The sequence below is a fragment of the Dromiciops gliroides genome, chromosome 3, assembly GCF_019393635.1.
Source record: "Dromiciops gliroides isolate mDroGli1 chromosome 3, mDroGli1.pri, whole genome shotgun sequence".
Classification (NCBI taxonomy): Eukaryota; Metazoa; Chordata; class Mammalia; order Microbiotheria; family Microbiotheriidae; genus Dromiciops; species Dromiciops gliroides.
Genome location: NC_057863.1, coordinates 546,008,768 through 546,036,450, shown reverse-complemented (window position 1 = coordinate 546,036,450; position 27,683 = coordinate 546,008,768). Strand labels below are relative to the sequence as shown.

General features: G+C 43.6%; 1 protein-coding gene across 2 annotated transcripts in view; it reads right to left on the bottom strand.

The window, feature by feature from the left end:
• Window positions 1–27,683, bottom strand: part of SLCO2B1 (solute carrier organic anion transporter family member 2B1) — a 100,038-nt gene that overhangs the window by 47,362 nt on the left and 24,993 nt on the right. Inside the window, exons 2-7 of one of the 2 annotated variants that reach the window (XM_043996406.1) lie at window positions 24,293–24,423; window positions 23,314–23,451; window positions 20,715–20,877; window positions 16,919–17,170; window positions 15,096–15,194; window positions 969–1,150 (exon numbers count right to left, since the gene is read on the bottom strand). In XM_043996406.1, coding sequence (XP_043852341.1) covers window positions 969–1,150; window positions 15,096–15,194; window positions 16,919–17,170; window positions 20,715–20,877; window positions 23,314–23,451; window positions 24,293–24,400 — 942 coding nt within the window. In that variant the 5' untranslated portion in view covers window positions 24,401–24,423. The remainder of the gene's footprint in view (window positions 1–968; window positions 1,151–15,095; window positions 15,195–16,918; window positions 17,171–20,714; window positions 20,878–23,313; window positions 23,452–24,292; window positions 24,424–27,683) is intronic. The other variant, XM_043996407.1, reaches the window with a different exon arrangement.

The following is a 27,683-nucleotide window of genomic DNA, read 5'->3' as shown; positions in this document are numbered from 1 at the left end:
CTGAAAAACTTCCATCCCTATTCTCAGTACCCCCCAGCCCGAACTTTTAAGTTATTATTGAGCCTTTTGCAGCTGTCCCACCTCCAAAAGGTGTTTTGACTCTATCTACTTCCTCTTCACTCATCCTGGTTCAAGCCCTCTTGTGCAGACCACTGCAATTCTCTAGTTTCTGCAATTACTGGTCTCCCTTCCTTCAGTCTTTTCCTTGCGTGATCATGGGCAGGACACTTTATCCTCTCTGGTCTTCAGTCCCACCCTCACCCCCATCCCACATAAAATAAGGGCAAAGGGTTTTCAGTGGCATCAAACTGAAGTCGAAATGGATCCTGACTTAGAAAACCTCAAACTAACATTATCTATTTTGCATCGTATTTATATTGATTTTGTTAACTATTTTAAAATTCCATTTTGATTTGGTTCAGGCCCGCTCCTGAGGCATGGACCAGGAGTTGTACGTCTCTGGTCCGGATGATCTCCAAAGTCCCTATAAACTCTAATCTTGTGACCCTATTGTCCCTCTGCAATTTGTCAGGGGTTCATGAAATCTGACACAGATCTAAAAAGATAACAAAGGGCTCTGAATGTTAGAACTAAACATAACCCTAGGGGCTCCCATCTACAAATAACATTATGTCACATTTCCCCAAAGCCCGATGGAAGTAAGTTCCGAAGCACGGTGGGACCCCAGGGAAGTATAATTAATTGGAAATGGGAGGCAGTGAAGAGCAGGCACTGAGCTTTGTCTCTTATAGCCCTCTGTTTTCCTCCTTTTCCCTTCACAGCTAGGAATCTGAAGAACAACAAAAATCACTTCTTTTTCCTTTTAGCCTCATTTGGGGACAAGAGGTCTCTAGTGAGGTGCCACAGAGTTTTGTCCTTGACCCTGGTCGTGGCCTTGAAAGAGGACTCTACACTTGGGAACAGAAGAACCATACGGGGATTGTATCCCTAGCAACTGGGGTCCTTACTTTATTGTCCAACGAAGGCAAGATCCGTTTCCGGAAACTAAGCTCCTGTTCTTCTTTAGGCATCTCCCGGGGAAAGAAGAAATAAGGGAGAGCGGTCAAAGTCACAGCAGCAGCAGACACCAGGAAGCCCAGCCACCAGGCACCCACCCAGCGTGGGTCCTTTGGAGTCAGGGAGATGCCTCCTGGAAAGAAACCAGAGGCGGATGAGAACGTGAGCATGAACTGGTAAAGGGAGAGGGAAGCTTGAATTTGAAGCCCCATTCTTGTTGACATAAGTCATCTGATTTGGGGCTAGTCATTCCCTCTCGTGGGTCCTGATTTTTCTCCTCTGAAAATAATGGGGTTGGACTAAACAAATTCAGTTCCTTCCAACTATTTTTTTTTTTTTTTAGTGAGGCAATTGGGGTTAAGTGACTTGCTCAGGGTCACACAGCTAGTAAGTGTTAAGTGTCTGAGGCTGGATTTGAACTCAGGTCCTCCCGACTCCAGGGCTGGTGCTCTATCCACTGTGCCACCTAGCTGCCCCTCTCTTCCAACTCTTAATCTTCTAATCCTGTGAATATCTCTCTGCTTTCAGTGTCGCTTCTGATGTTCCCCCTTAGAGACATTGGAGCCCCTTTTTCTTGAGGTTAAAGGGCAGCTAGGTGGCACAATGGTGAACAGAGTACCAGGCCTGGAGTCAGGAAGACTCAACTTCATGAGTTCAAATCTGGCCTCAGACACTTCCTAGCTGGGTGACCCTGAGCAAGTCACTTAACCCTGTTTGCCTCAGTTTTCTCATCTGTCAAATGAGCTGGAGAAGGAAATAGCCAACTACTCCAGTATCTCTGCCAAGAAAGCCCCAAATGGGGTCACGAAGAGTCAGGCGTGACTAGATGACCAAGCAACAGCTACAGACTCTAGAAGGTGGCCCCATCCAAGGTGTGGCACAGTGGATGGGAATGGGAGTTTGGACTCAAATCCTGGCTCTGTTGCTGACCCTGTGACCATGGGCAAATCCTCTCCTATTAGGGCTCAGCTTTCTTTTGCCTAGAACAGGGGTAATTGCCTCCCCTGCTTCACAGAGACAGGAGTGGGGGGGGCTAATTGAAGGGTGGATGGAAAATTGGGGTGGAAAAAGCTCTAGACCAGCAACCAGGAGACATAGGCTAAAGGGCTGACTTTGCTCTTACTAGCTCTACATCTTTGGACAAATCACTTCCCCTCAGCCCTGCATTACTTCATCTTTAAATGACAGGGTTGGACTGTAAGCCTTCAAGTCATTTTCCACTCTAACTTTCTGTGATCTTCGGGACTGCCATCTCAGCTCTGCCACCAACTCACCTGGGTGACCTTGGGCAAATCGCTTAACCTCTCTGTGCCTCAGTTTCCTCATCTGTATGTTGAGGGGCTTGGCCGAGATGTCTTCTCATGTCCCTTCTAGCTTTAAATCTATGCCTGCATGATGTTTGTTCTATGTTCCGAGTGTCTGGTTAGATCTGGCTTTCTCTGTTCTAAGGTCCCTCTCAGCTCTGAAAAAGTTAAAGCATTATATAAATACTAGCGGCTGCTATTATTATTATCTATGAAATTCCCCTCCCCACCCCCAGCTCTGGTACTCTGTCTTTTAATGTTCCTCTTACCTCTGACATTCTCTGTTCTAATGGTTCCTGGAAGCTCTGATCTTCTATATTCTAAAGTCTATTGTTGTTCAGTTGTGTCTGACTCTTCATGACCCCATCTGGGGTTTTCTTGGCAAAGATACTGGAGTGGTTTGCCATTTCCTTCTCTGGCTCATTTTACAGATGAGGAAACTGAGTGAAACAGGGGTAAGTGACTTGCCCAGGGTCACACAGCTATCAAGTGTCTGAGGTCAGATTTGAGCTCAGGTCTTCCTGACTCCAGGCCCTGTGCTCTATCCACTGCTCTACCCAGCTGGCCCAAAAGTCTATTAGAAAGTCTATGTTTGTGGGGCAGCTAGGCAGTACAGTGGATAAAGCACCAGCCCTGAATTCAGGAGGACCTGAGTTCAAATCTGGCCTCAGACACTTGACACTTACTTACTAGTTGTGTGACCCTGGGCAAGTCCCTTAACCCTCATTGTCCCGCAAAAAAGAAAAAGAGAGAGACAGAGAATAAAAAGAAAGTCTATGTTCTATTGTGGAAGGGGAGAGAGAAGAGTGATAAAGTGAATATCATTGTGCCACTGTTTACTACAGAAGACCTGCCCAGGAGGGCCTGTGTGATGATTTCCAGAAGCACACAGCAGCAGGTCTGGAGGTGGTACAGAGGATCATGAGGGGCCTCCATTTATCTAGGCACCAGCCACCAGAGGTCTGTGCTAAAAGTAGAGCAACTAATAAATTCTTGATTTGCCTCAATGATAACTTCTCCCCTCAGAAGGAAGACGGAGCAGCGGCGGGAAGCGCTATTCTTAAACTGAGCCTGACCAAAAAGGAGGAAGTGGTTGCTGAGGTAGAAATGAGGGGGAGCCCTGGGAGAATGACCACTCCATCCTGGAGACAGAAAGAGATGGGGAAGCATGGCACACCCTGACACAGCCCAAGGTTTTTGTGAGCAGGTTTGTTAATCTTCACAGAAAGGACAGGCAGGCTCAGAACCCCTGGCTTAATGGCTTACAGGGGGAGCTGGTCTCTAAATGACAGGAACTTCTCAAGAGTAAAATTTAAAAGGTGCAAACATAATTATTAAGATTTTATATGTTAATTAATATTTCATATTAATGAAGAAGAGGGGGGAGTTACCTTAAGATGTGGATGCCCAGAAAACTGATGGAGAGGCAGTGGTATGTTACCTCAGCTTTGGCGATAGAGGACATGGATTGGAATCTTCACTCTGCTCCTTATGGGCTGTGTGACCTTGGGTAAGTAATTTGAGCTCTCTGAGCACCAGTATCCTCATTTATTAAAAATGAGGGTGTAGGAATTGATAAATGCTAAAGTTCCTCCAAGCTCTAAATTCCATGACCCATTTAGATTTTTAAAAGTCATTAGGATGTAAGTAACCCAGTGATGAATAGAAAAAGGCACAATTCTAGAAGAATCAGACTAGGAATGTGAGCATCCAGAAGGATCCCGGGCTTGGGATGAGGGCCAGTGACAACAAAAAGAACTATTAAAACTATTCTGGAGGCAATAAACCTCTGGGGGAACATCACAAGGCTCTGTCCTTGGCTCTGTCCTGTTCAGCATTTTTATCAACGATTTGGATGAATGCAAAGATGGCATTAGTGCTTGGAGATGACATAAAGCTGGGACGGACAAATGATATACTGGGTGACAGAATCGGGTCCTCAGAAGTTCTGAACAGCTTGGAACAATGGACTGATGCTTCAACGTCCTTTGATGTGGCATGGGTTTGACAGCATTGGATCTGGATTCAGAAGACTTGGTTTGGAGTTTCAGATCTGCTGCTTGTCAGCTGAGAGACCTTGGAAAACCAGTGAGCCTTTCTGGGCCTCAGTTTTCTTATCTGTAAAATGGAGGTACTAGTGCTTTCACAGGGCTCTTGTAAGGCAAGTGCTTTATAAACCTTAAACCACTTAGGTTATCCTTTTTTTTTTTTGTACTAAATTCAATATGATGACATGTAATAGTGATGAATGTAAAGTTGGGGTTTGGGTTAAAAAAAATCAACCCAGGGTAGCTAGGTGGCACAGTGGACAGAGTACCGGCCCTGGAATCAGGAGGACCTGAATTCAAATCCGGCCTCAGACACTTGACACTTACTAGCTGTGTGACCCTGGGCAAGTCACTTAACCCCAACTGCCTCATCAAAAAAAAAATCAACCCCAAAGTGGAGGAGGGAGTGGTTAGACAGAAAGCAGTTCATGCAATAAAAGATCTAGGGCTTTTGGAAGACTTGCAAATTCAGTAAGAGTTCATTGTATGAAAGTCAAGTGCTTAAAGAAGATAACTCAATTTTAGGTCCCATTAACACAAACATGGGGTTCAGAAAGTGGGAGATAATAGTCTTGCAGTTCTCTTCCAGAGTGAGGACACATCTGGAGCATTTTATTCAATTCTGGGCATCATATTTTAGGAAGGGCATTAAGACACTGGTATGAATTCAGGAGAGGGCAGCCAGGATGGCGAGAAGACTGGATGCCATCTAGTAAAGAAACTAGGGATATTTAGTCTACAGTACCCAAGGGTTTGGGGCAGCTGGTGTGCAGTGGGAAGAGTGCCAAGTCTGGAGTAAGACCTGAGTTCAAATCTGGCCTCAGACACTTGCTAACTGTGTGACCCTGGGCAAGACACTTAACCCTGTTTACATCACTTTCATCATCTATAAAATGAGGGGGAGAAGGAAATGGCAAATTACTCCAGTATCTTTTTTTTTTTTTGCTGGGCAATGGGGGTTAAGTGACTTGCCCAGGGTCATACATCTAGTAAGTATCAAGTGTCTGAGGTCGAATTTGAACTCAGGTTCTCCTGAATCTAGGGCCAGTGCTTCATCCACTGCGCCACCTAGCTGCCCCTAAATCACTCCAGTATCTTAGCCAAGAAAACCCCAAATGGGGTCAGCAGAGAGTCAGACACGACTGAAACAACTGAACAACACACCAAGCTTTGGGGGGAAAATAAGAGGTTTCCAATTATTTGAAGGGCCATCCCATGGAAGAGGAATTAGACTGAAAGCAGAATCGACCAAATAACAGATATTTATAAAGTGCCCAGCAGATGCCAGGCTTTGTGCTAGGTGCTAGAGACACAAAAGTGAGACAATCTTTGCTCTCAAGGAGTTTATATTCCACTGGGACCAAGGGCAAAGGGTGGAAGTTGCAAAGAGGAAAGCCTGGGGCTAATAAATGGAAGATCTTCCTGTGATTCTAAGGGGCTTTCCAGCTCTGATGTTCATTCTTTGTTAGCATCAAAGAGTCTCAGAGTTGGAAAAGAGCTCAGATGGCATCTAGTTCCACCCACAATCCACACCAAGTACAGTTGCATATTCCCCAAGAAATAATCATCCAAAAAAAAAAAAGAGAGAGAAAGGAAGGAAGGAAGGAAGGAAGAAAAAGAAAGAAAAAAGAAGCAATCATCCAATCTTTACTTTAAGACTTCTGGTATTAGGAACACACTGTCCCTGAGAGAGCCCTGGCCAGCATGGGATCATGGAACAGCTTATAAAGAGCGCTGGATTCAGAGCTAGAGGTCCTGAGTTCAAATTTCGCCTCTTTCACCACCTGTGGGAGTTTCCTCATCTGGAAAATGAAACCATTTTGCAAAATGGCCTCTGAGGTCCCTTCCTGCTCTAGAACCAAGACCCTATTATTAGAAAGTCCTTTCTTGGGGCAGCTAGATGGCGCAGGGGGCAGCTAGATGGCGCAGTGGTTAAAGCACCAGCCCTGGATTCAGGAGTACCTGAGTTCAAATCCAGTCTCAGACACTTAACACTTACTAGCTGTGTGACCCTGGGCAAGTCACTTAACCCCCATTGCCCCGCAAAAAAAAAAAAAGTCCTTTCTTAATATTCGTAGCTGCTCTTTTTGTGGTGGCAAAGAATTGGAAACCGAGGGGATGCCCATCAATTGGGGAATGGCTAAACAAGTTGTGGTATATGAATGTAATGGAATACTATTGTGCTGTAAGAAATGATAAACAGATGGGTTTCAGAAAAACCTGTAAAGACTTACATTAATTGATGCTGAGTGAAATGAGCAGGACCAAGAGAACATTGTGCACAGTATCAACAACATTGTGTGATGATCAACTGTGATAGACTTAACTCTACCCAGCAATACAATGATCCAGGACAATGCCAAAAGACTTATGGTGGAAAATGCTCTCCATATTCAGAAAAAGAACTATGGAGTCTGAATGCAGACTGAAGCATACTATTTTCACTTTTGTTGTTGCTTTTTTGTTATTGTTCTTGCTTATTCTTTCTTGCATTTTTTCTTTTCTGATTAACGTGGAAATATGTTTAACATGATAGTAATGTATAACCTAAATCAAACTGCTTGCTGGATTCAGGGGCAGGGAGGGAAGGGAGGATGGGAGAAAAATTTGGAACTCAAAAAATATCTTTACATGTAATTGAGAAAAATTAAAAATAATTAAAAAAAAAGAAAGTCCTTTCTTGTAGCAAACTGAAACCTGTTTCCCTGTAGCTTCCCTCCCATTATTCCTGGTTCTGCCCTCAGCGGGCCAAGGAGAACAACCCTAATCTCTTTCTCCAGGACAGTCTTTCAAATACTTGAAGATAACTATCACTTTCCTCCTAAGTCTTCTCTTGTCTGGATAAAATATCATCAGTTTCTTCAACCGAAGCTCATGGCCAAGTTTCCATTCCCCTTGCTAGCCTGGTCACCCTTCTCTGGGCTCATGCCAGCTTGTCCCTGTCTTTCCTCTCTCATGGCATCAGGACTGACCCCGGGACTCTCGGTGAGGTCTGACCTGGGCAGAGGACAGTGAGCTCTACTGATAACTGTTCCAACTCAGAAGGGGTAATTTTCTGGTAGCCTCCCTACCAGACCACACGGAGGGAGGATCCAGGAATGTTCTATAACATACAGAGAATTTGGAAAGGGTTTAACGAGATTACTTCAGAGATGAGGAAACCAAAACCTAGAGAGAGAAAGTGAATTGTCTGCCCAGGGTCAAATAGTTAGGAAATAATCGCCAAATCCAGGGCTCTTTCTATTAGCCTCCAATTCCTTTTTTATAGGCATCTTTATTCTGGACCTCTCAAGATGGGATCCAGAAAAACTAGCCTTGGACAAAGTCACGTGTTTGTAAGGAATTTGTTGTTCAGCCATTTCGGTCGTGTCTGACTCCTCGTGACCCCATTTGGGGTTTTCTTGGCAGAGATACTGGAGTGGTTCACCATTTCCTTCTCCAGCTCATTTTACAAATGAGGAAACTGGAGGCAAAAAAGGGTAGGTGATTTGACCAGGGTCACACAGCTAGGGAGTCAGACTTGAACTCAGATCTTCCTTACTCCAGACTTGGTACCCTATTTGATGTGCCACTTGGCTGCCCCTTTGTAAGGAAATGGGTTATTTTGGGTGGGGGGAAGTCTTTAGGGACAATCTATGTATTAGGTTTCAGTATTCTGATTTTTATGGTGATAGAAAATACGGTTTATATCTCGCTATTTATACTTTGATCTGGGGCAGGACACGGTCCAGAAATGTGGGTAGAGCATCCTCTAACTCATCATATAAGAAGAAATCTTCCTGATTGGTGGATGGTGAGCCTGTGCATTGAAAAATGGATTGGAGATCTCAGGCCAGAGGTCTCAGGGTGGCCAATCACAAATCTACATGGGGACAGTAGGAAGTAGCATTGGTACCAGGCCAGGAAAGAGTCATAGGATCAGAGTTTGAGAGCTAAAAAGACTCAGAGGTAATCCATTCCAACTGCCCCTACCCTGCCCAGTTTTACATGTGAGCTAACTGAGGCTCAAGGCCACAGGGCTAATGGAAATGTTTGGTGGGAGTTTGACCCAGGGGTAAATTGGTGTGATAATAGTCATCACTAAGATTTATGGAGCATGTTAGGGTTTGCAAAATACTTTAAAAATATCATCTCATTTTATCCTCACACCAAACCTTGGAGCAAGGAGCTTATCCCCATTTTATAGAGAAGGAAACTGAGGCAGATGGAGGTTAAATGACTTGACCAAGGTCACCCAGGTAGGAGATGTGTAAGGCAGGATTTCAACTGAGGTCTTTCTGACTCCAGGTCCAGCGCTCTATCCACTGTGCTATCAAAGCTACCCAACAATTAACTCCAGTAGAAATGGAGCTTTTAGGTCCCTCGCAGCAATCCTTCAAGGGAGGTATTGTTGTTATTCAGTTGTTTCACTTATGTCTGACTCTTCATGACTTGGTTTGGGGTTTTCTTGGCAAAGTTACTAGAATGGTTTGCCATGTCCTTCTCCAGATCATTTTGCAGATGAGGGAACTGAGGCAAATAGGGTTAAACAACTTGCCCAGGGTCACACAGCTAGGAAGTGTGTGAGGCTGGATTTGAATTCAGGTCTTTCTGTCCCCAGGCCCAGCAATCCATCCACTGTATTATCTAGCTACCTCAAGGGAGGTAGTCAAAGAGTTATTAGTCTCATTTTATGGACAAGGGAAGAAGAAAAGTAAAAGGACTTGCTAAAGGTCACACAGCTAGTCAGTGGCAGAGCCAGCATTCAAACTCAGGTCTTCTGATAGCAAATCTTATACCCTGAATAGCCCCTTTGTTAGGATAGACTAATAAATTGAGTACCACATAGTTGAGCTGAGCAGAAATCTTTCATAAATATAATATAGCAGGAAAAGCTCTGAATTTAAAGCCAGAAGGCCTAGATTCAAGTCCTGAATCTACCACTTCCAGCTGTGTGACCTTAGGCATCAGGTCTCAACCTCTCTGAGTCTCAGTTTTCCTATCTGTAAAATGAGAGGGTAGGACCAGATTCTGTCTGATGTTCCTTTCAGTTCTAACAGTCTATATTGATGTCTCATTCCCTTCCCTGGGTATATTATTTCTAAATTTATATGTTCTCTTTTCCTTTGTAAATAAGATCCCTAGGATGTGGTAAGGGAAGGAGGGGGGCAAGAGGTGCCAGGCTTTGGCATTCTTTTGCAGTGACAACAGGAGTAGAAGGGGGGAGGGAAGAAAAGCCGTTTGCTTGCCAGACCAAGAGCTGCATCTCCCTGAAACCCAGGAACCAGGGAGCCCAGGAAGTTAGTGAGGCTCAAGCAGGACTTCAGAAATTAAGAAGGGAGGAAGCACTGGGCACAAATGTAAAGGGCCCCTGGTCCAGTAGGTAGGGAAAGCTAGAATTCTCAGGAAGCTGACACAGCTCACCAAATCTTAAAGCCCCAGGGGCTGAGTGCTGTGTGAACCCTCCTCCCTTCCTGTGTCTCCCTGAGAATTTCCTAGTAATTGGAGGTCTCCAAAAGCAGACCGGACAAGAGGTCACATGATGAAGACCGGATGACCACTTCTTAGGGCTGTTTTTGTTTGTTTGTTTGTTTTAATCTACTCATAGGGAGCCAGACAAAAACAAGCGGAGGGTGGTATCATTTGCTGACTCTTGTTCCAGCCCAACCTCACTCTCAACCAATAGGGAAGCCTCCTTGTCAATGTCAGTCTTCCAGTGTGTATTCAGACAGGGTTTGGATTAGATGACATCTAACTAACTCCCAGCTCAGAGACTCAGTCTGGATTCTCTTTCTAGTTTAATCCCTGTTCCAAGTGATGCTTTGAGATACAGGGTTCAAAAGAAGTGTTGTTGTTGTTGTTTTATCGATACCTTTTGTTTTTAAATCATCTACAGTTCCACTTGTATCCATCCCCAAAGCTTTGGGAATATTTCCAGCCCAGCACCCTCCACCATCATCCTGGGAAGCAACCTCCAGGGAGATGCAGCCTGGCAACTGACTGCTCCTGCAGAGGCTGCAGCCCCAGCTTCTGAAGACCAGAAAGTAAAGTTCTTGCCACCAAAGTCCTTGGCACTGTCAGATGATTCCACATCAGAAAAGAAAGCGATTTTATCAGTGGAATTGATATTAAAAAAAAAAAGACAAATTACCACCTGTTTTGCCTCTGCACCCTAAGGACCATGGGATTTTTCTATCTCTCCTGCAGCTGAAACTGTCCATGTATTTTATCTCTCCCATTAGAACATGAGTTCCTTGAGAGTAAGGATTGTCCAATGTTTTCTGTGTGTATCCCTACAGTGCTTTGCACATAGTAGGTGTTTAATAAATATTTCATTCATTCATTCATTCATTCATTCATTCATTCATTCATTCATTCATTCATTCATTTCTTTCCCCCTCTCAGAGAGCCATCTCTTAAAACAAAAAAAATTTAAAGGAGGAAATGAGAAAGAAATCAGCAAAACCAATCAGTGCATCAAAAAATAAAATCTGATAACATATTCAATGTTCTACACGCAAAGACCTTCCTCCACTCCCCCCTCCCCAAAATCTACAAAGGGGCTGGGGGAGGTATCTTCTCATATTGGTTCAAACAAAGTAGCTAGCTGGGAAGCTATTTCATGGGGAAGGTGGGAATCCCCCCCTACCCCCCCCACACACCCCATAGGCAATCCTCCTCCATAGGCAATGGCTTTTCCCAGGTAGACCAGTCAGTCTCTTCCTCCTGTTAGTGTCTATGATTTTCAGACTCAGACCCACAAAGCCCACGCTTCATTCTGTTCTGCCTGGATCACAGCATCTTAGAGCCTTAGGTCAAAGGCTTTACCCAATTTAGAACAGGAAAGGACTTGAGAGACCATTCACCCCAACATGTCACACAAATGAGAAAACTGTGGCCCAGGGAGGGGAAAAGATTAGCCCTAGCTCATATAGAGAGTAAATGGCAGAGCCAAGATTCAAAGCCACTTCCTTTACCTCTAAGTCCAGTATTTTTTTCAATTCATACTACACTGTCTCCCTTGGAGGGATGGAGGGAGGGAAAGTTACACAGCCAGGAATTAGGAAAGAGTGAGGGTGAAACAAACCCGGGAATGACATTGACAAGGACACAACTTATTGGTTGAGACCGAGCCTGGTCTTATAAAATGGCCCAATGACTTTGGGCTAGAGAAACAAAATGGTCCAATGACAATTAATTGTTCTGAAATGGAAGGACACTTTTTCTGGGCCAGGAAAGGGAGTAGGCAGATCTTTGTGGTGAGGGGCTTCCAGGCAAAAGCACTTCATAAGCACTGAACTAAGCATAAGAAACCTTACAGAAAAAGTTATAAAGCTTATATACCAGCTCATCTGGGAGCCGGCATCTGGGTTTAGAGTCAAGCCTTCAAACCTCCCTCTGCCACTTAAAAGCTATGTGACCTTAAGTAAATCCCTTCTCCTCTCTGAACCTCTTTCCTCATCTTTACAAGGAGGGTCATGTTAGAGGATTTCTGGGGGTTGCCTCCAGCTCTGACTCTATGATCCTATAATCAGAAGGCTCTTGGGAACAGATATGCATAATTTATTTAGGAAACTTAAAGTGATTTGTATATATGGAAAAGGAAAAGGAGAAAGAAATCGGCAAAACCAATCAGTATATTAAAAAAAAAATCTGACAATATATTCAATGTTCTATACCATAGACCACCCCCCCAACTAAAAAAAATCTGCAGAGGAGTTAGGAGAGATATCTTATCATGAAACAATCATAATAATTTAAATTAAATTCAAAGCAATAGGTCAGGGAATTACATGTTTATATATACATGCATATATAATACATACACACAACATGTATATATGTGCATGCATATACACATGTGCATATACACATGCATATATGTTTACTATGCATGGCGTACATGAATTGTATGTGTGTGGGTATGTTTATGCATTATATATGCACATGTTCGAGTGCATGTATGTAAAAGGCAACACTGGAAAAAGTGGAGAAAGCACTGGGTTCAGAATCAGTAAGCCTGGGTTTAATCCCAGCCCTGCTCATTAGACTATAAGCCCCTCAAGAGCAGGGACTGTTTTCTTGGGGTTTTTTTGTGTCTTCTCTCTCCTGCTGCCCTTCTTGTTTAACACATGGTAAGTGCCAATAAAGTCTTATTGATGGACTGATTCCTATTTGCTCCTGTGGGATCTTGATTCAATTGCGGGGGATTTTTTCCCCAAAGGGCTCATTGTCCTCTGTAAAATATAGGGGTTGGGCTAATTGATAACCATGGTCTAAATCCTATGAAATTGATGGATCTTAGGAATTGTAAAATGACCACAATACCTCCCTCAAAAGGCTGTTGTGTAGGGGGCAGTTAGGTGGCCCAGTGGATAAAACACCAGCCCTGGATTCAGGACTACCTGAGTTCAAATTTGGCCTCAGACACTTGACGGCTTACTTAACTGTGTGACCCTGGGCAAGTCATTTGACCCTCATTGCCCCAGGGGGAAAAAAGGTTGTTGTGTAGAAAGTGCTTTGAAATTTTCAAGTGCTACAGAAATAGGAGCCATTGTCTCTGAATGTGTGTATTCTTCTTTTTCCTTTGTAAGGATAAAGCACAAATAAGCTTTGAAAATATGAGCTCATGGTCCAGAGTGGGAGGGGGAGCAGAGCCAGAGTAAAATGTACTTGAGGGCAGGCACTGTTTTTAATAATGTATGTCTGCCACTCCAGAGGCTAGCATCGTACTTCTAACATAGAGGGCGTTTTCTCAAGTGTATGACAAATAGGGAGCGGAGGCTATAATCCAGGTCCTGTTGGGTTGGCAGCAGCAGGAGAAGGAAGGGAGGTAATTAGGGCTAGTGGGTAGCAGGTCTCTGAAGCCATGGAGCCCTCTAGGAAAGTCTTCCCTAGGAGGTTTTTTTTGTTGTTGTTTTTTTTGTTTTTGTTTTTTTTAGTGAGGCAATTGGGGTTAAGTGACTTGCCCAGGGTCACACAGCTAGTAAGTGTTAAGTGTCTGAGGCCGGATTTGAACACAGGTCCTCCTGACTCCAGGGCCGGTGCTCTATCCACTGTGCCACCTAGCTGCCCCCTTCCCTAGGAGTTTTAAATTAGGGTTTAGAAAGAGATCAAGCAAGGCTGAGATTTCACCCCGGGGGCTGAAGTTTTGGCAAGGCATAGAGGAAAGGGCAATACAAAGGTGAAGATGATGTGATCCCTGACCTCGTGTTTACAAGCTCTTGGGAGTGTATGGGATACACTCATTCTGACTTTGGAGACTGATGCATACAAATTATGTAAGGATTACATAAATAACTAGGACACAAGGTAGAATGTGAAAAGGGGAAAGGAGAGATCCAGGAAAGGAGCCTAGAGGAAATGTGAGGAAAGAGAGAGATGGAAAGTCAGGGAAGACTTCCCGGAAATCAGGGCCCCTGAGCTGAGCCTTGAAGGGAGCCTGGCCCTTCTGACAGGCAGAAATGAGGACAGAGATTGTGTTCCAGGCCTAGGGGACTGTTTGCATACATGGGAGTGAGGAAGGGGCAGGACTAAATTGGGGAACATGGAGTAAAATGATTTGCCAGTAACAGAATACATGAAGGGGAATAATGTGAAATCAGGCCGAGGCCCAAGAGGACTGCTGATGAAGCAAGCTTCCCATCTCCTGACAGAGAGGTGGGTGACGGGACTCAGGATGCAGAATGAGACATGCATCTTTGAACCTGGCCAATGTGGGAATTTGTTTGGCTTGACTACATGTTTTTGCTATAAGGATTTTGTTTGACTTTTCTTTTCTTTACAAAATGAAAGGCTGGGGTAGGAGGGAGAGAAAATAAATACTTGAAAATTGAAAACCAAAATTAAAACAAGCCAGAAGGGAAGGCTGTAGCCTTCACTGCCCCTTCCCTGGCCTGGGATTCTTTGTGCTTCCCAGGGAGTGGTGGGGGGGGCGAGTTTCCAGAGGCAAAGACTCACTGAAGTGCTAAGCCTCTGATTTAGGAAGTCTGGGTAGCTTGAAAACTGAGGGAGGCTTCCCTCAACTGCACTGTTCTCTCCTCACTGCTCCACCCCAATCCCTTTCCTGACTCCAGGAGACCAGACATAGGAACTTAGTGTCTGGGCATCCTGCTACCCCTTTGAAAGATCCAGAGTCATCTTCCTGGCGCTTCATCTCTGTCTTTGAACTAAAAGAATAATAGCAGAAGGAGCCTTTTTTTTTAACATTGTTTTAAGATGTACAAACCACTCTTCCTGCAAGGCCTAGGCCATTGCCAGAGGGCCGGTCTTCCCTCCCCATCTCCCACCCCTTCTACTTCCCCAAGTGAAATCAATCAATCATTCTCTCTCTCTCTCTCTCTCTCTCTCTCTCTCTCCCTCTCTCTCCCTCTCTCTCTCTCCTCAAATTTTCCTAAATCAATCAACAAACATTAATTAAGCACTTACTATGTGTTAGGCAGTGAGATAAGCACTAGGGATACAACAACAACAACAACAATAACTACAACAGAAACTTCAAGGATAAGGATTAGATTTCTTTTTGTCTTTCCCCATAGTACCTAACAGAGGACTGGATCTTCAGAATAGAAAAAATCAATTGGATGCTGCAGTAAAACCAGTTATAATGCCCCATTAATCTTGTTCCATGTTGTCTCCAGATCTCTGGGATTATTATGTCCTCCTATTTCTTCCCTCCTCCTCCCCCCTCCATTTCCTGGGGTAGAAGGATATAGAGGAAAGAGAGAATTAGGAAAAGGAAACTCACCTTCAGGCATCCGATCAATATCCACATAAAACCTCAACATGAAGCTTCCAAGCCCGTAGGCCATCCCGGGTCCAATGAGAGTCACAGCAAACAAGATCCCTGTTTATGGCATAGAATCTTTGGTCAAGGTATAGCGCAGGACTTCTTGTCCAAAGCCCTGACACATACTTATTCTCCCAAAGCCTCACAGAATCCCTGAGCTGGAAGAGATGTCAGATAACCCTTGTTCTAGCCTATACCCAAGCAGGAATTCTTTCTATAAGTGTGCTTGATGAGTAACCATCCATTCTCTGCTTGAAGACCTCCGATAATGGGGAATTCATGATTTCCTGAGATCGTCCATTCCATCTTGAGATTAGTTCAATACTCAAATCCAAGCCAAGCAGCCCCAAATACTCTTTTAGCCACTTCTTTCATTACCAAAAGCTAATTTTACTTTTTTCATTGAAGAGATCCCTCTCCCATTTCCCTCATTGGGAAAAAAAAATAAAACAACAAAATGCTTGTGATAAATATGTGGAGTCAACTAAAAGAAATTCCTACATTGGCCATGTCAAAATTATGTCTATGTCTATGTGTGCGTGTACATATGTGTATATGTATATATGTGTGTATATACACATAGGAAATGTGTATATATGTATGTATATAGAGAGGTATGTACTATATATATGTATACATGCATGTGCATACACATACACTCATATATATTTATATATATTTATATACATTTCTCACTCTCTACCTTGAGTCTATCACCTTTCTGTCAGGTGGTAAGATCAAGTCACTTCTTTCCAATGATTCAGTGTCAGAACATGTCCCTATCTCTTCCAGAAAGGCTTGTCTTGATCAGAGAAAAGTTAACAGTTGCCTCCCTCCATACCCATTGTCTAGACAAGGAAGGCTCCTAGATGCTTTCTTAGCTCTGAGCTCAAGGCTACCCTTTAACCAATGGTAAGGCTAATTGAAACCCCCAACTTGGAGCCCAGTTCTAATCTCAATCCAAACACAACTACAAACTCTATCCTTGATCCAACCTTTACTCCAACCCAAAGCCAAATCCTAAAATTTACCTGCAACCTTAGTCCCAGTCCCCGCTCACGTCAACCTCCATAATATATAACAGCTACAACTAGCATTTGTATAGTACTTTATGGTTTACAAAACACTTTGCAAATATTGTTTCATTTTATCCTCACAACAACTCTGATGCAATATCTCCATTTTGCAGAGGAGAAAATCGAGGCAGAAGTTAAGTGACTTGCCCAGGGTCATACAGCTAGTAAGCATCTCAGGCTGAATTTTTATTCAGTTCCTTTCCCACTCCATGGCCAGTTGTCTATTTACTGTGCAACCTAGCTGCCTCTCCAATTGAAAATCCAGTCTTAACACCTAACCCTAACCCCACTACCACTCCAGCCATACCTAAGAACCACCATGAATCTAATTCCAAAATTAGACCAACCCATTTCTAACATTAATATCTCCCTTTAACCCTAAACCTAACCTTTTTCTCCAATTGCTCTTCTAACCCTAACCACAACTCTAATTTAATCCCAAGTGAAAATGGAACTAAAACCCTAACCTAAATCCAAATCCTTTAACCTAGCCCCAATCCTAAACATACCTTTGTATCCAAATTCTAATCCAACCTTATCAAAGACAATTTAAAACCCATTTTCACCCTTCCCTTTAATCTCAGTGCTGATTCTAATACCAACCTCATCCACAATCTTATTTATAAACCTCACAGCCACTCCAAACCTTACTTCCCTCTCCCAATCCCCAGGATCCTGGCTAAGGGCAGCATGTTTGTCTCTTACCTAAGTAGAGGGGAGAGTTGCTGGGGTGGGCAAAATCATCGATGTAGGAGATTCCAAAGGGCTGGATGGGCACAGCCCCCACACCAAGCAGGGTCTGCGCCAGGAACATGAGCCCTACCACCACCATCTGTGGGGCCTCCGAGGACAAGCCACAGCTGCTATTGCGTGGGTCTGGGACTGAGGCAGAGGCCAAGGCCAGTGCTGGGGCCTGGGGCAGCACGCATAAGGAAGAAGAAGAATCCTGTAGCAGGTCTGTGGAAACAGGTGGAACAGGTAAATGGGAATGGAGGAGAAATCACCCTAGGGATCAGTCATACTTAGCTCATTCATTACCCATCCTCTCCACTTACCCCTAGGTCAGCCCCTCTTTTCCATTTAAATTTGTCTGTGTTCTGGCCTCTGCCCCCACCTCCTTCCCACCTTCATGGTATAGAGAGGAAAGAACACTTAGGAGCACTGAATTAGGAGCCTAGAACCATCTGGCTTCTGATCTCCCTTCTGCTATTGACTGCCTGCATGACCTTGGACAAATTATCTCCCCTCCCTGGGCCTTCAAATGAAGGAAGGAGTTAGACTACTAGTACCAGGAATTCTTAACCTGAGGCCCATGAACTTGTTTTAAACATTTTTTGGTAGCTTTTTAAATATTATAATGTGTCTCCTTTGTAAATCCTATGTATTTTTGTTTTATGCATTTAAAAACATCATTCTGGAGAAGGAATTAAGCAACTTCCCCAGACTCCCGGAAAAGGGATCCATGGCATTAAAAAGGCTAAGAACTTCTGGACTTGGTAGTCTCTAGGGTCCCTCCAGTTATGACCAAGTCAGTCGCCAGCTTCCTACATAGCGTTGTGCTTCAGTTTCTTCCTCTATAAAAAGACAGAGTTGGACTAGACAGTCTGTGAGTTCCCTTCTAGACTTTAATAATGCCTAAACTATTGGATGAGATTGCCTCTTCCCCCTCGAGTTCAAAATTATACCCTTTACATTTATTTTGGGGTTTATTTAGTGTTTATTCCAGGACACAGCCTCCCTGGGTAATAAAAGCACACCTTCAACAAAGAACAGTCAATATGTGCTCACCTCATACAAGCTGTAAATGTTTGGTGAGCTAATTTTGTAAGACTCTTGTTAATACACACATACACACACAGTATGCATATTTGAGTGTGTGGATGCTGTCTCTTTATCTCTGAAATCAGGCCGTTCATTTCGGTAAGACTGTTCTTGTAATAGAAGTACTGAATTTCAATGATTGGACTGGGGTTCAAAGCCCAGCTCTGTTATTATTTGCATATGACCTTCCTTTATCTCCTGGGGTTTTAGTTTCTTCTTTTAAAAAAACTATAGGTCTGGGCAGCTAGGTGGTGCAGTGGGTAAAGCACCTGCCCTAGATTCAGGAGGACCTGAGTTCAAATACAGCCTCAGACACTTGACACTTATTAGCTGTGTGACCCTGGGCAAGTCACTTAACCCTCATTGTCCCACAAAAAAACAAAACCAAAAACAAAACAAAAAACTATAGGTCCGGATTAAATAATCGCTAAGGCTTTTTCCAGCTATGGCCTCTGTTCTAAGATCCTTTCTTCTAAGGTGCCTCCCAGGTCTGACCTTCTAGGGTCTTTCCAGATCTACAATTATATTTATGTATTTTTCTATTGACCTTGTAGGATGAAAACCTTTCCAAAGCTCTGTGCTGGGCCCTCTTCTCTTCTCCTTTTATACTGTTTCATTTGATTATCTTATCAGCTCCAGACCTCCTAAAGCTCAAGACTGGCCATACCATGCCCCTTATTCAGTAGACTCCAGGGACTCCTTATTACCTCCAGAATCAAATAGAAAATATTTTAAGCCCTTCATAAGCTGGCACCTTCTTACCTTTCCAATCTTCTTACACCTCACACCCCCTCCTTCCCATGTTCTTGATATAATTCAGTGTCAATGGTCTCCTTGTTGTTCCTTGAAGTAGACGCCCCACCTCCCAACTCTGGGCATTTTCATTGATGGCTTCCCATTTCCAGAATACTCTCCCTCCTCAGCTCCACTTCTGAACTTTCCTTCAAGCCTCAGCTAAAATCCCATCTTTTGCAAAAAGTTTTTCTCAGTCTTTCATAATCTTAGTGGCTTCCCTCTGAGACCACATCCTATTTTACCTTTATGTATCTTGTATATACATAGTTGTTTGCTTGCATGTTATCTCTTCCATTACTAATCCCTCTTGGAGAGGAAGGGTCATTTATTTATTTATTTATTCATTTATCTATCCACTTATTTATCTACTAATTCACTTACATATTCTTGCATCCATCCATCCATCTATCCATCCCCACCCCCAATCTCTCTCTCTCTCTCTCTCTGATGTTCTTTGTATCCCCAGAACTTGGCATAACATCTAACACATACAACACATACTAGGTGCTTGATACATGCTTGTTAACTTGACTTTCTTAACAATGGTAATATTTGGAGCTGACGTCCAAGAATTTACACAATGGACTCTTACTGAGAAGATTCAAACCATGCAAACTTCCTTAGCTCCCCTTTTCTATACCTCAAAACTGCTCTGTGCCCTCACCCATTTCTCTATCTCTCCTCCAGTTTCAAAGGATGAAGTGCCATTCCTCCAGTGTAGTACTGTTAGATCTGAAGATGCTGGTTCTCAGCTCTGCCTGTAACTTACTGTGTGACTTTGGATAAGTCACTTTTTTTGAACCTCTGTTTTCTCACATGAAAAAAATAACAGAAGAGAATGGACTAGATGTTACTTCCAGCTTTACATTTTAAGAAAATCTTTAAATTTTTTATCCTATAGCCTTTAGCACCATGCCCCAGTAATCATCCCCTCTTTCTCATGAATCTTTGATCTCTCCCTCTTTTTTACTAGCTCCTTTCCCTTTGCCTGTGTCTTTTCACTGCATTAAAATATCTTTTCTTCAATACTTCAGTACTAATTCTTCAATACTTCAAATACTCTTTCTGCTACTATCATCAAGCTACCAACACCTCTTCGCCATCAAGGCTGTTGAAAGCACCATCTATACTTGTTGACTCCATTTCTTCCTCACTCCTCAGTCCCCTGTACTCTGACATTAGAAGCAGCCTGATCATAGGTCACCCACAAGCTCCTAATTATCAAATGCAATAGCTTTTGAGCTGTCCTTATCCTCAACTGAGTTCTCCGAAGCATTTTATGCTTTCTGGACTATTGCATTAGCCTTCTGGTTGGTCTCTCCTTCTCAAGTCCTTTGCCACTTGGATCCATCCTCTTCCTAAAGATGATGCAGAGATAAAACTGGTTGTTATACCATGAATACTCTTCTATGCTGTCTCTCTGTCTCTTGGAATTGTCTTTGACTCTTTCCTTTCCCTCCCCTCTCCTTCCTCACCCAGTCAATTTTCAAATCCTGTTGATTCAAATTCTAAAACATCTCTCATCTTGGTCCCCTCTCCTCCACTCACACTGATATCCTAATTCAGAATCTCATTGTTTTTTGGCCTCTTAACTTTGTCTCTACCTTCTTCCAATATCTTCTCTCTCTAATCTATTCTTCAAACACTCGCCAAAATAATCTTCCAAAATGATGTCTGCCCTTGATACTAGCCTAATCCAGAATATTTAGTGCCCTGCCCATTACCTAGAGAATTCATTAGCATGGCTTTCAATGCTCACTGGAATTTAATATTTCTCCATTTTTCCAGGCTTTTCTCTCACTACTCCTTACAAGAACTCTATGTTCCATTAACTAGGTGAGATCTCCCCACAGGTTCCCAGTGGTCTGACTCCAGGCTTCCTCACCAAGGTCAACATAGTCATAACGATAGCGCTCAGCGATGAAGTGGGGAAGGCTCATGAGGAGCCCTGCTGCAGCGACTAAGATAGCTCCAAGGCCAATCAGACGGGGCCGGTGGACACGGCTGCCAAAGTAGCTCACAAATACGATAAGGGCTGTGTTTCCCACCTGCAAAGGAGAAGAAGGATGATAGGTTGACTTCCTCTCCATGAGCCACTGGGTAGTAGACTGGGAACAACTCCGGACTTGGAGTAAGAAACCTAAGGTCGAATCCCAGTTCCAATACCTGGTACCAGATGTGTGTGACCTTGCCCAAGTCCCTTTACTCCTATGAACCTAAGTTACTCCTTCATAAAATGGGGATAATAATCCTTGTACTATCTACCTTAGGAGGCATCATGGGATAGTTGATAGAAAGATGGCCTTGACATAGTCTTGAGAAAGAGCATGGATTAATGTAGGAATGTTCATGCTTCTTTACTATACAAAGGAAAGCTGTAGCATTGAGAAGCCCCAAACCACTGTAGTTTATCTGGAAAGCAAATCTTTCTTGGCTTTGATCCCTACATAACAATATGATGGTGGCGAGAAGATCTGATGTTATGAAAATTTACAAGAGTTAAGATTAATCCAAGATGCCTTTGCTTACTACCTGGCTCCCAAGAGTCTAGGAATGTAGGAAAGTGCACTGGACGTGGAGTCAGAGGACCTTGCTTTGATTCCTGGCTCTGTCACTAGCTCTAAGCGTGACCCCAGGAAAGTGACCTCTCTGGGCTGTAGTTTGTTTCCTTGTGAAATACAAAGGTCAACTAGATGGGCTCTGAAATTCCCAGTCTAACCACCAAAAGCTCTGCATCCCTTTCCCCTAAGCCAACTTGATGCTGAGAATGGGCATCATCCATTAGATCTTATCTCTACAGATTGGGGTCACCTCATCCATCCCCATCTCCAAGTAGCTTCTTCCAAGAGACCTCCTGCCATACTTCACCCTTATCCCCACTGTTAAACACTCTCTTACTCATACTCCCCTTGATGCTGTTCAGTTGTGTCTGACTCTTTGTTACCCCATTTGGGGTTTATTTTTGGCAAAGATACTGGAGTGATTTGCCATTTCCTTTTCTAGCTCATTTTTATAGGTAAGGAAACTGAGGCAAACAGAGTAAAGTGACTTTTCCAGGGTCACATAGCTAGTGAGTGTCTGAGGCTGCATTTGAACTCAGAAAGATGAGTCTTCCTGATTCCAGGCCTGGCACTCTATCTATTGGGCCACCTAGCTGCCCTCATGCCCACCTAGAAAGTCCTCAAAAAGAGAATAAGTGCACAGGAGAGGCTCCCAACTCCAGATTCTCACCAAGGTAGAACATGGAGGTGGATGTTCCCACTGCTATAGATATAGGGGGATTCTGGGTAGAGTCACAGAATTAAAAAGCTGGAAGGGATCTAAGAACCCTGGCCTAAGATTTATGAGACCTTGGATATAGCTTCTTCTCTTTGACCACCTAGCTATGTGATCTTAAGCAGTCACTCGGGCTCTATGGCTTCATTTCCCTTGTCTGAGGGACAAAAAGGTTGAACTAAATAATTCTTGAAGTCCCTTCTGACCATAACATCTATGAGTTTATGGGTCAAGGGCTGCTTGTACTTGCCATGTGGCCTGGGGTGATTGATTTTCCTTTCCTGAACTTCAATTTTCTCCTTTGTGAGATGACCGACCGCTCCCTTGGTTTAAAGATTCCACAATCATCCCTTTCAGCCACTGCCACTCTATTCTAACACTCTCATTTTATAGAAGAGGAAGCAGGCTCAGGAAGGGGGTCATTTTCCTAAAGTTGCACAGTAATTGAATTATCTCCACCTACCATTTTCAAGATCCAGAGGCCAGGAGGGGTAGTGGTGGGGGTAAGAATTCAGTGATTTTGAACAACTGTCCTGTGTGTTGGGGATGAAAGACAACCCCAACTCTCCTTAAAGGAGTCTGTTTGGCCAGTTCCAGCCTTCACAAAAGAAATCCAGGGTAGGAGCTTACTAATTATTCATACACCAACAGAATGTCAGAGCTGGAAAGGACCTTAGAACATAGAATATAGAAGGCAGACAGCTAGATCATAGAATATTTGTGGGGGAAGGAAAGGTATCCTAGAACATAGAACTCAAGCTCTATGAGGGACCTTAGAACATAGAATGTTAGAACTGAAAGGAACCTTTAGAACAGAGAATGTTAGGACTGGGAGGGACTGGAGAGATCATTTAATCTAATCCTTTATTTCTACAAAGCCATAGACCCCCAGAGAAGGGATGTGATTTGTCAATGGTCACAGGGTGTAAGTGGAAGTTGAAGTCCAGTAGTCTCCACTACAGGGTGTTGCCTCTTGGAGAAGTCAGCTGTTACTTTTAAAGACACAGAGTGAGTCCCTGAAGGCCCAGATACAGGGGCGTATCATTAGGAAGACCAACCATAGCTATGGGTGAGGGGTCCTAGGCACAGTCAGCAGGAGAGAACTGGGACAATGCAGGTAATGGGAGAGAGAAGGAGGATACCTTCACTTGCTCCCCCAAGGTATGAGGATAGCCTGGAGCACTGCAGGGCTGTGGGATTGGACATACCTCATTGAAGGCAGCCAAAAGCCCCGAGGTCTGACTGGACAGGCCAAAGCGTTTCTCTATGGTGGAGATGGAGCTCTTCAGGTAGCCTGAGATCATGAGTTGAGCCAGCTGCAGCAGGCTGTGGCAGAGTACAAAGAACTACAGAGACACAAAAGAGGAAGGGATGAGGGTAATGATGGAGAAGGGAGAGAGAGACAGAATAGAGGGAGAGACAGAAGAGAGTGAGGGAGAAACAGAGCAGGGGATGGAAGAGATACAAGAGAGGGACAGAGGGAGGCAGAGACAGATGATGGAAGAAAAGGAGAGAGGGGAAGATAGAAGGAAGGGAGAGAGACAGAGAAGAGAGGAAGAAAGACAAAAGAAAGGGAAGAGAGGGGAGACGATTTATGTGAGAAGAGACAGAGAGATGAGAGAGATGCAGAGAGACACAGAAACAGACACAGTGAAACAGACACAGAAAGACAGAGACAGAGACAAAGAGTCAGAGAGACAGAAAGAGAAACAGAGACAACAGAGAAACACAGAGAGACAGAGACAAAGAGACAGAGAACTGAGAAAGAAAGTGAGGACAGAATATATCTCATTTGTTTCATGGTCAAATAAAAAAATTGGGGGATAAGTCATTTGGCCCAAGTTGCTTCTTTAGGGTAGAGAATCAACAGTTGCTTCTTTCATATTTATAGATTTTTGTCGATGCCATCTCTATATGATCTGTCTTCCCTTCTCTGATTGAGAGTTCCTTAGGGTCTACCTTTGAGGGTCTTGGTAACTAAGCCACAAGCCAGACCCTCCTTCAAATTTCCCTGTCCCCAGGGCCATGCACCTAGTTCTCATTTCTTCTAATAAATATTTGTTTAATTGAATCAAATTTGAGGTTGAGGATTTCTCTGAACCCTCCTTCTCCAGGAGCAGCCACTACCCAACTCCATTCACCCTTTTTGCCCCACCCCCCAAAGTCCCCTGGGGGCAGATTTGGTACCTTGATGCTGACAAATAGATTGGAACAGAACCTCTTCTGGACTGGCTCAGTTTGGCTTTTAGATGTGGGCTTACTGCTCATCTTGACCTCAGTTTCCAGATCTGACATCTCAGCTGTCTTCTGGGCTGGTCCTGTAAAGAGAGGTGTTCCACCATGTGGTAGAAAGAGGTCAGGTCATGGGGCTTTCAGGAGGTCAGGCTCCTTTCCTGGACACCTGTCCAGTTAATTAACACATAGGTGAGATCTGACCAATCTCCTCCCTTCTATCCTTTCTTCCACCAGGACTGGCCATTCTTGGATGGTCTCTAAGATACTCTTAGTACATTCTGCCTTTTCTCCTCTTTAGACACTCAGTTAGGGTACATATTTATAATTTATACTGCATAGAGGCATGCTGTATGAGGAAGGGGGCTGGGCTGAGAGTTTACAGATCACTTTCACACAAATCATGTCGCCCAATCCTCTCAGTAGCCCCAACAAAAATCTGTTTTGCCTTTGGTCTCTACATTGTACTAGGGAACAGCAAAGGTCTATGACAGTTCGTGAGACTTAAGACTAAACCAAGAAACCATTTGCTGAATATCTGACTCCCAAGAGTCCAAAAATGGAGGCACTGGAACTTGAAGCCAGGAGCCTTTGGTTTGATTTCTTACTCTGTGACTAACTCACTGTGACTTTCAGAAAATGATTTCATTTCTCTGGGCCTCACTTTTTTGTTGTTGTTCGGTCGTGTCCAATTCTTCAAGACCCCATTTGGGGTTTTCTTGGCAAAGATGGTTTGCCATTTCCTTCTCCTGATCATTTTACAGATGAGAAAACTGAGGCAAACATGGTTAAGTGACTTACCCAGGGTCACACAACTAGTGTCTGAGGTCAGATTTGAACTCAGAAATATGAGTCTCCCTGACTCCAGGCCTGACATTCTATGCACTGTGTCCCCTAATAGCCCCAAGGGCTTCACTTTATTTCCTTATAAAATGACGGGGTTGGGTTTGATGAACTCTAAAGTTCTTTCTAGCTCTAGCATTTTTGAATTTTAAACTTTGCAGCTTTTCTTCCAAGCATCCTTTTCTGCAAGATGAAATAAACTGGGAAACTCCCACCTCCTCTGCACCCCCTGCCCCTGGGTGCCCTCCTGTCCCTCCCTCTGGTTGGAGAGCATGGGAGGTGGACATCTGGAGCCCCTTCCTTCCTGAGTCTCCTCCTTTTGAGGCTGTCACCCAGGGAATCCTCTTCATCATTTCCCACCTGGCTCCTTTCCCAGACTTCATCATCTCCAGAAGCTCTTCTGCAAGATTAAATCAACCCAGAAGCTCCCACTTCCTCAGATGATTTCCCACCCCAGCTACATGATGTCATGCACCTGAACCTGAGGAACCCCTCTCCCATCCCCTCCTTTCAGTTTACCCCATTAGACTCTGGGCTCCCTGAGGACAAGGATTGTCATATGCCTTTCTTTGCATCACCAGTGCTTATCACAGTGCCTAACACAGAGTAGGTGCTCAATAAATGCTTATCAATCCTGATTCAACCTCTATATCCCCCCCCAATTTGATGATAAAATGAATCATATTTTCTCTTGGATGGTTATATCCACCAATTAGGGGCCCTTTATCTATCCCCCTATCTTCAAATAGGGTCAAATGTTATTTTCATTTTACAGGGGGAAAAAAGCTAAGGCCCAGAGAGGAGCAGTTAACTTCCCAAGGTCACACAGCTAGTTAGTAGTACATCTGGAACTTGAACTCAGGTCTACTGACTAGCAGGTTCCTCTCTCTATTTACTGCTATCCTTTAAGACCTAACTCAGGTGTCACCTCCTCCATGAAGTCTTCCCTGATTGCCCTGGCTAACAAGGGATTCCTCCTTCCTATATTCACTTAGACTGTTCTGAACTCTGATATGTACTTAATCACTTTCTAACATGTATCATATTTATTTTTTCACATGCCTCAAACCCCCTACCAGATTACAGCGGGAGAAGGCCAGGAGATGGACCAGAGATTTCATTGATTAAAGAGAACTCCCAGGTGAAAAAAATTCTTCTGGCAGTACAGGTCTCCACCTTTTCTGCAACTTAGACTTATTGAGTGGCCTTTCAGTTGCCTCAGGGGTTAAGGGACATGCCCAGGGCCACACAGCCAGGATGTGAACCCAGCTTTTCTTGGCTTCAATGTCAGTTCTCTAGCCACTCATTATTCTATACTGACTCTCACTAGAGAGGACTATATTAGAAAACTGAAAAAGAAAGTGTTTTCTCCCTCCACTAGTTTTCCTAGGGCACGTGTTGCATCTTCTGGATCTCTCCTTTGCTCCTCTCCCATTCAGCTTTTCATTCCTTACTGAGATAGATAGATGATGATGATGATAGATAGATAGATAGGTAGATAGAGATAGAGAGATATTGATGTAGATGGATATATGTGTATGCACACACACATATATATATACAATATATATATCTATATGTATATGTATAGAGATATATAGATATAACCTATATCAGATTACCTGCTGTCTAGGGGAGGGGGGGAGGGAGGGGTGGGAGGGAGAAAAATCTGAAATTGTAAAGCATGTATAAACAAAAGTTGAGAACTATCTTTACATGTAATGGAAAAAATAAAATACCTCATACATATATATATACAGACTACATTTATATATAGTAGAAGTGTACATATAGTCTATATGTGTGTGCACATATATAGTATATATATGTACATATAGTATATATAAATATATTGTGTGTATATATGTGTGTGTATGTGCATAATGGCACACTTATCTATCTTCATCAATATCCCTACCTACCCACTTACCTACCTATCATCTATCTATCATATTCCCCTAGGAGACTAGAAGCCCCTTGAAGCTTCTTGTGTTTTTCATCACAGATTTTGAGCCAGAAGGGATCTTGGAGGCAATTTAGCTCAACCCCTTCATTTTACAGATGAGAATACTGAGGCCAGTAGAGATCAGGTGATGTGCCCAAGATCATGCAGTTAGTCAGTAGCAGAGCCAGGATGCCAACCTCAGTCCTCTCATTCTAAAATCAATACTTTGTATCTCCTGGGGCTCATAGTAGGTACTTAATAAGTATGCAGAATTGAATTGGGGATGGGTAGAACTGGCCAGGGGCCAGTTCCATCTCAGTGGGATGCTCAGCATTCCCTGCATCCTCACTGCCACCCCTTGGAATCTCCAGCTCTTAGAAGGGCTCCCACTTCCTCCACACAAGGTCTTTCCTGTGCCTGGGCTCTCCTAACCAGTTTGTTAAGACTCTCTCCTGCCACCAAACTACTTGGTATGTATTTTGCATAAACTGGCATTTTTTCTATGTGATTCTAAGTTGTAGCTACCTTCCAAAGCTTCTCCCATTCCATCCTCCTGAT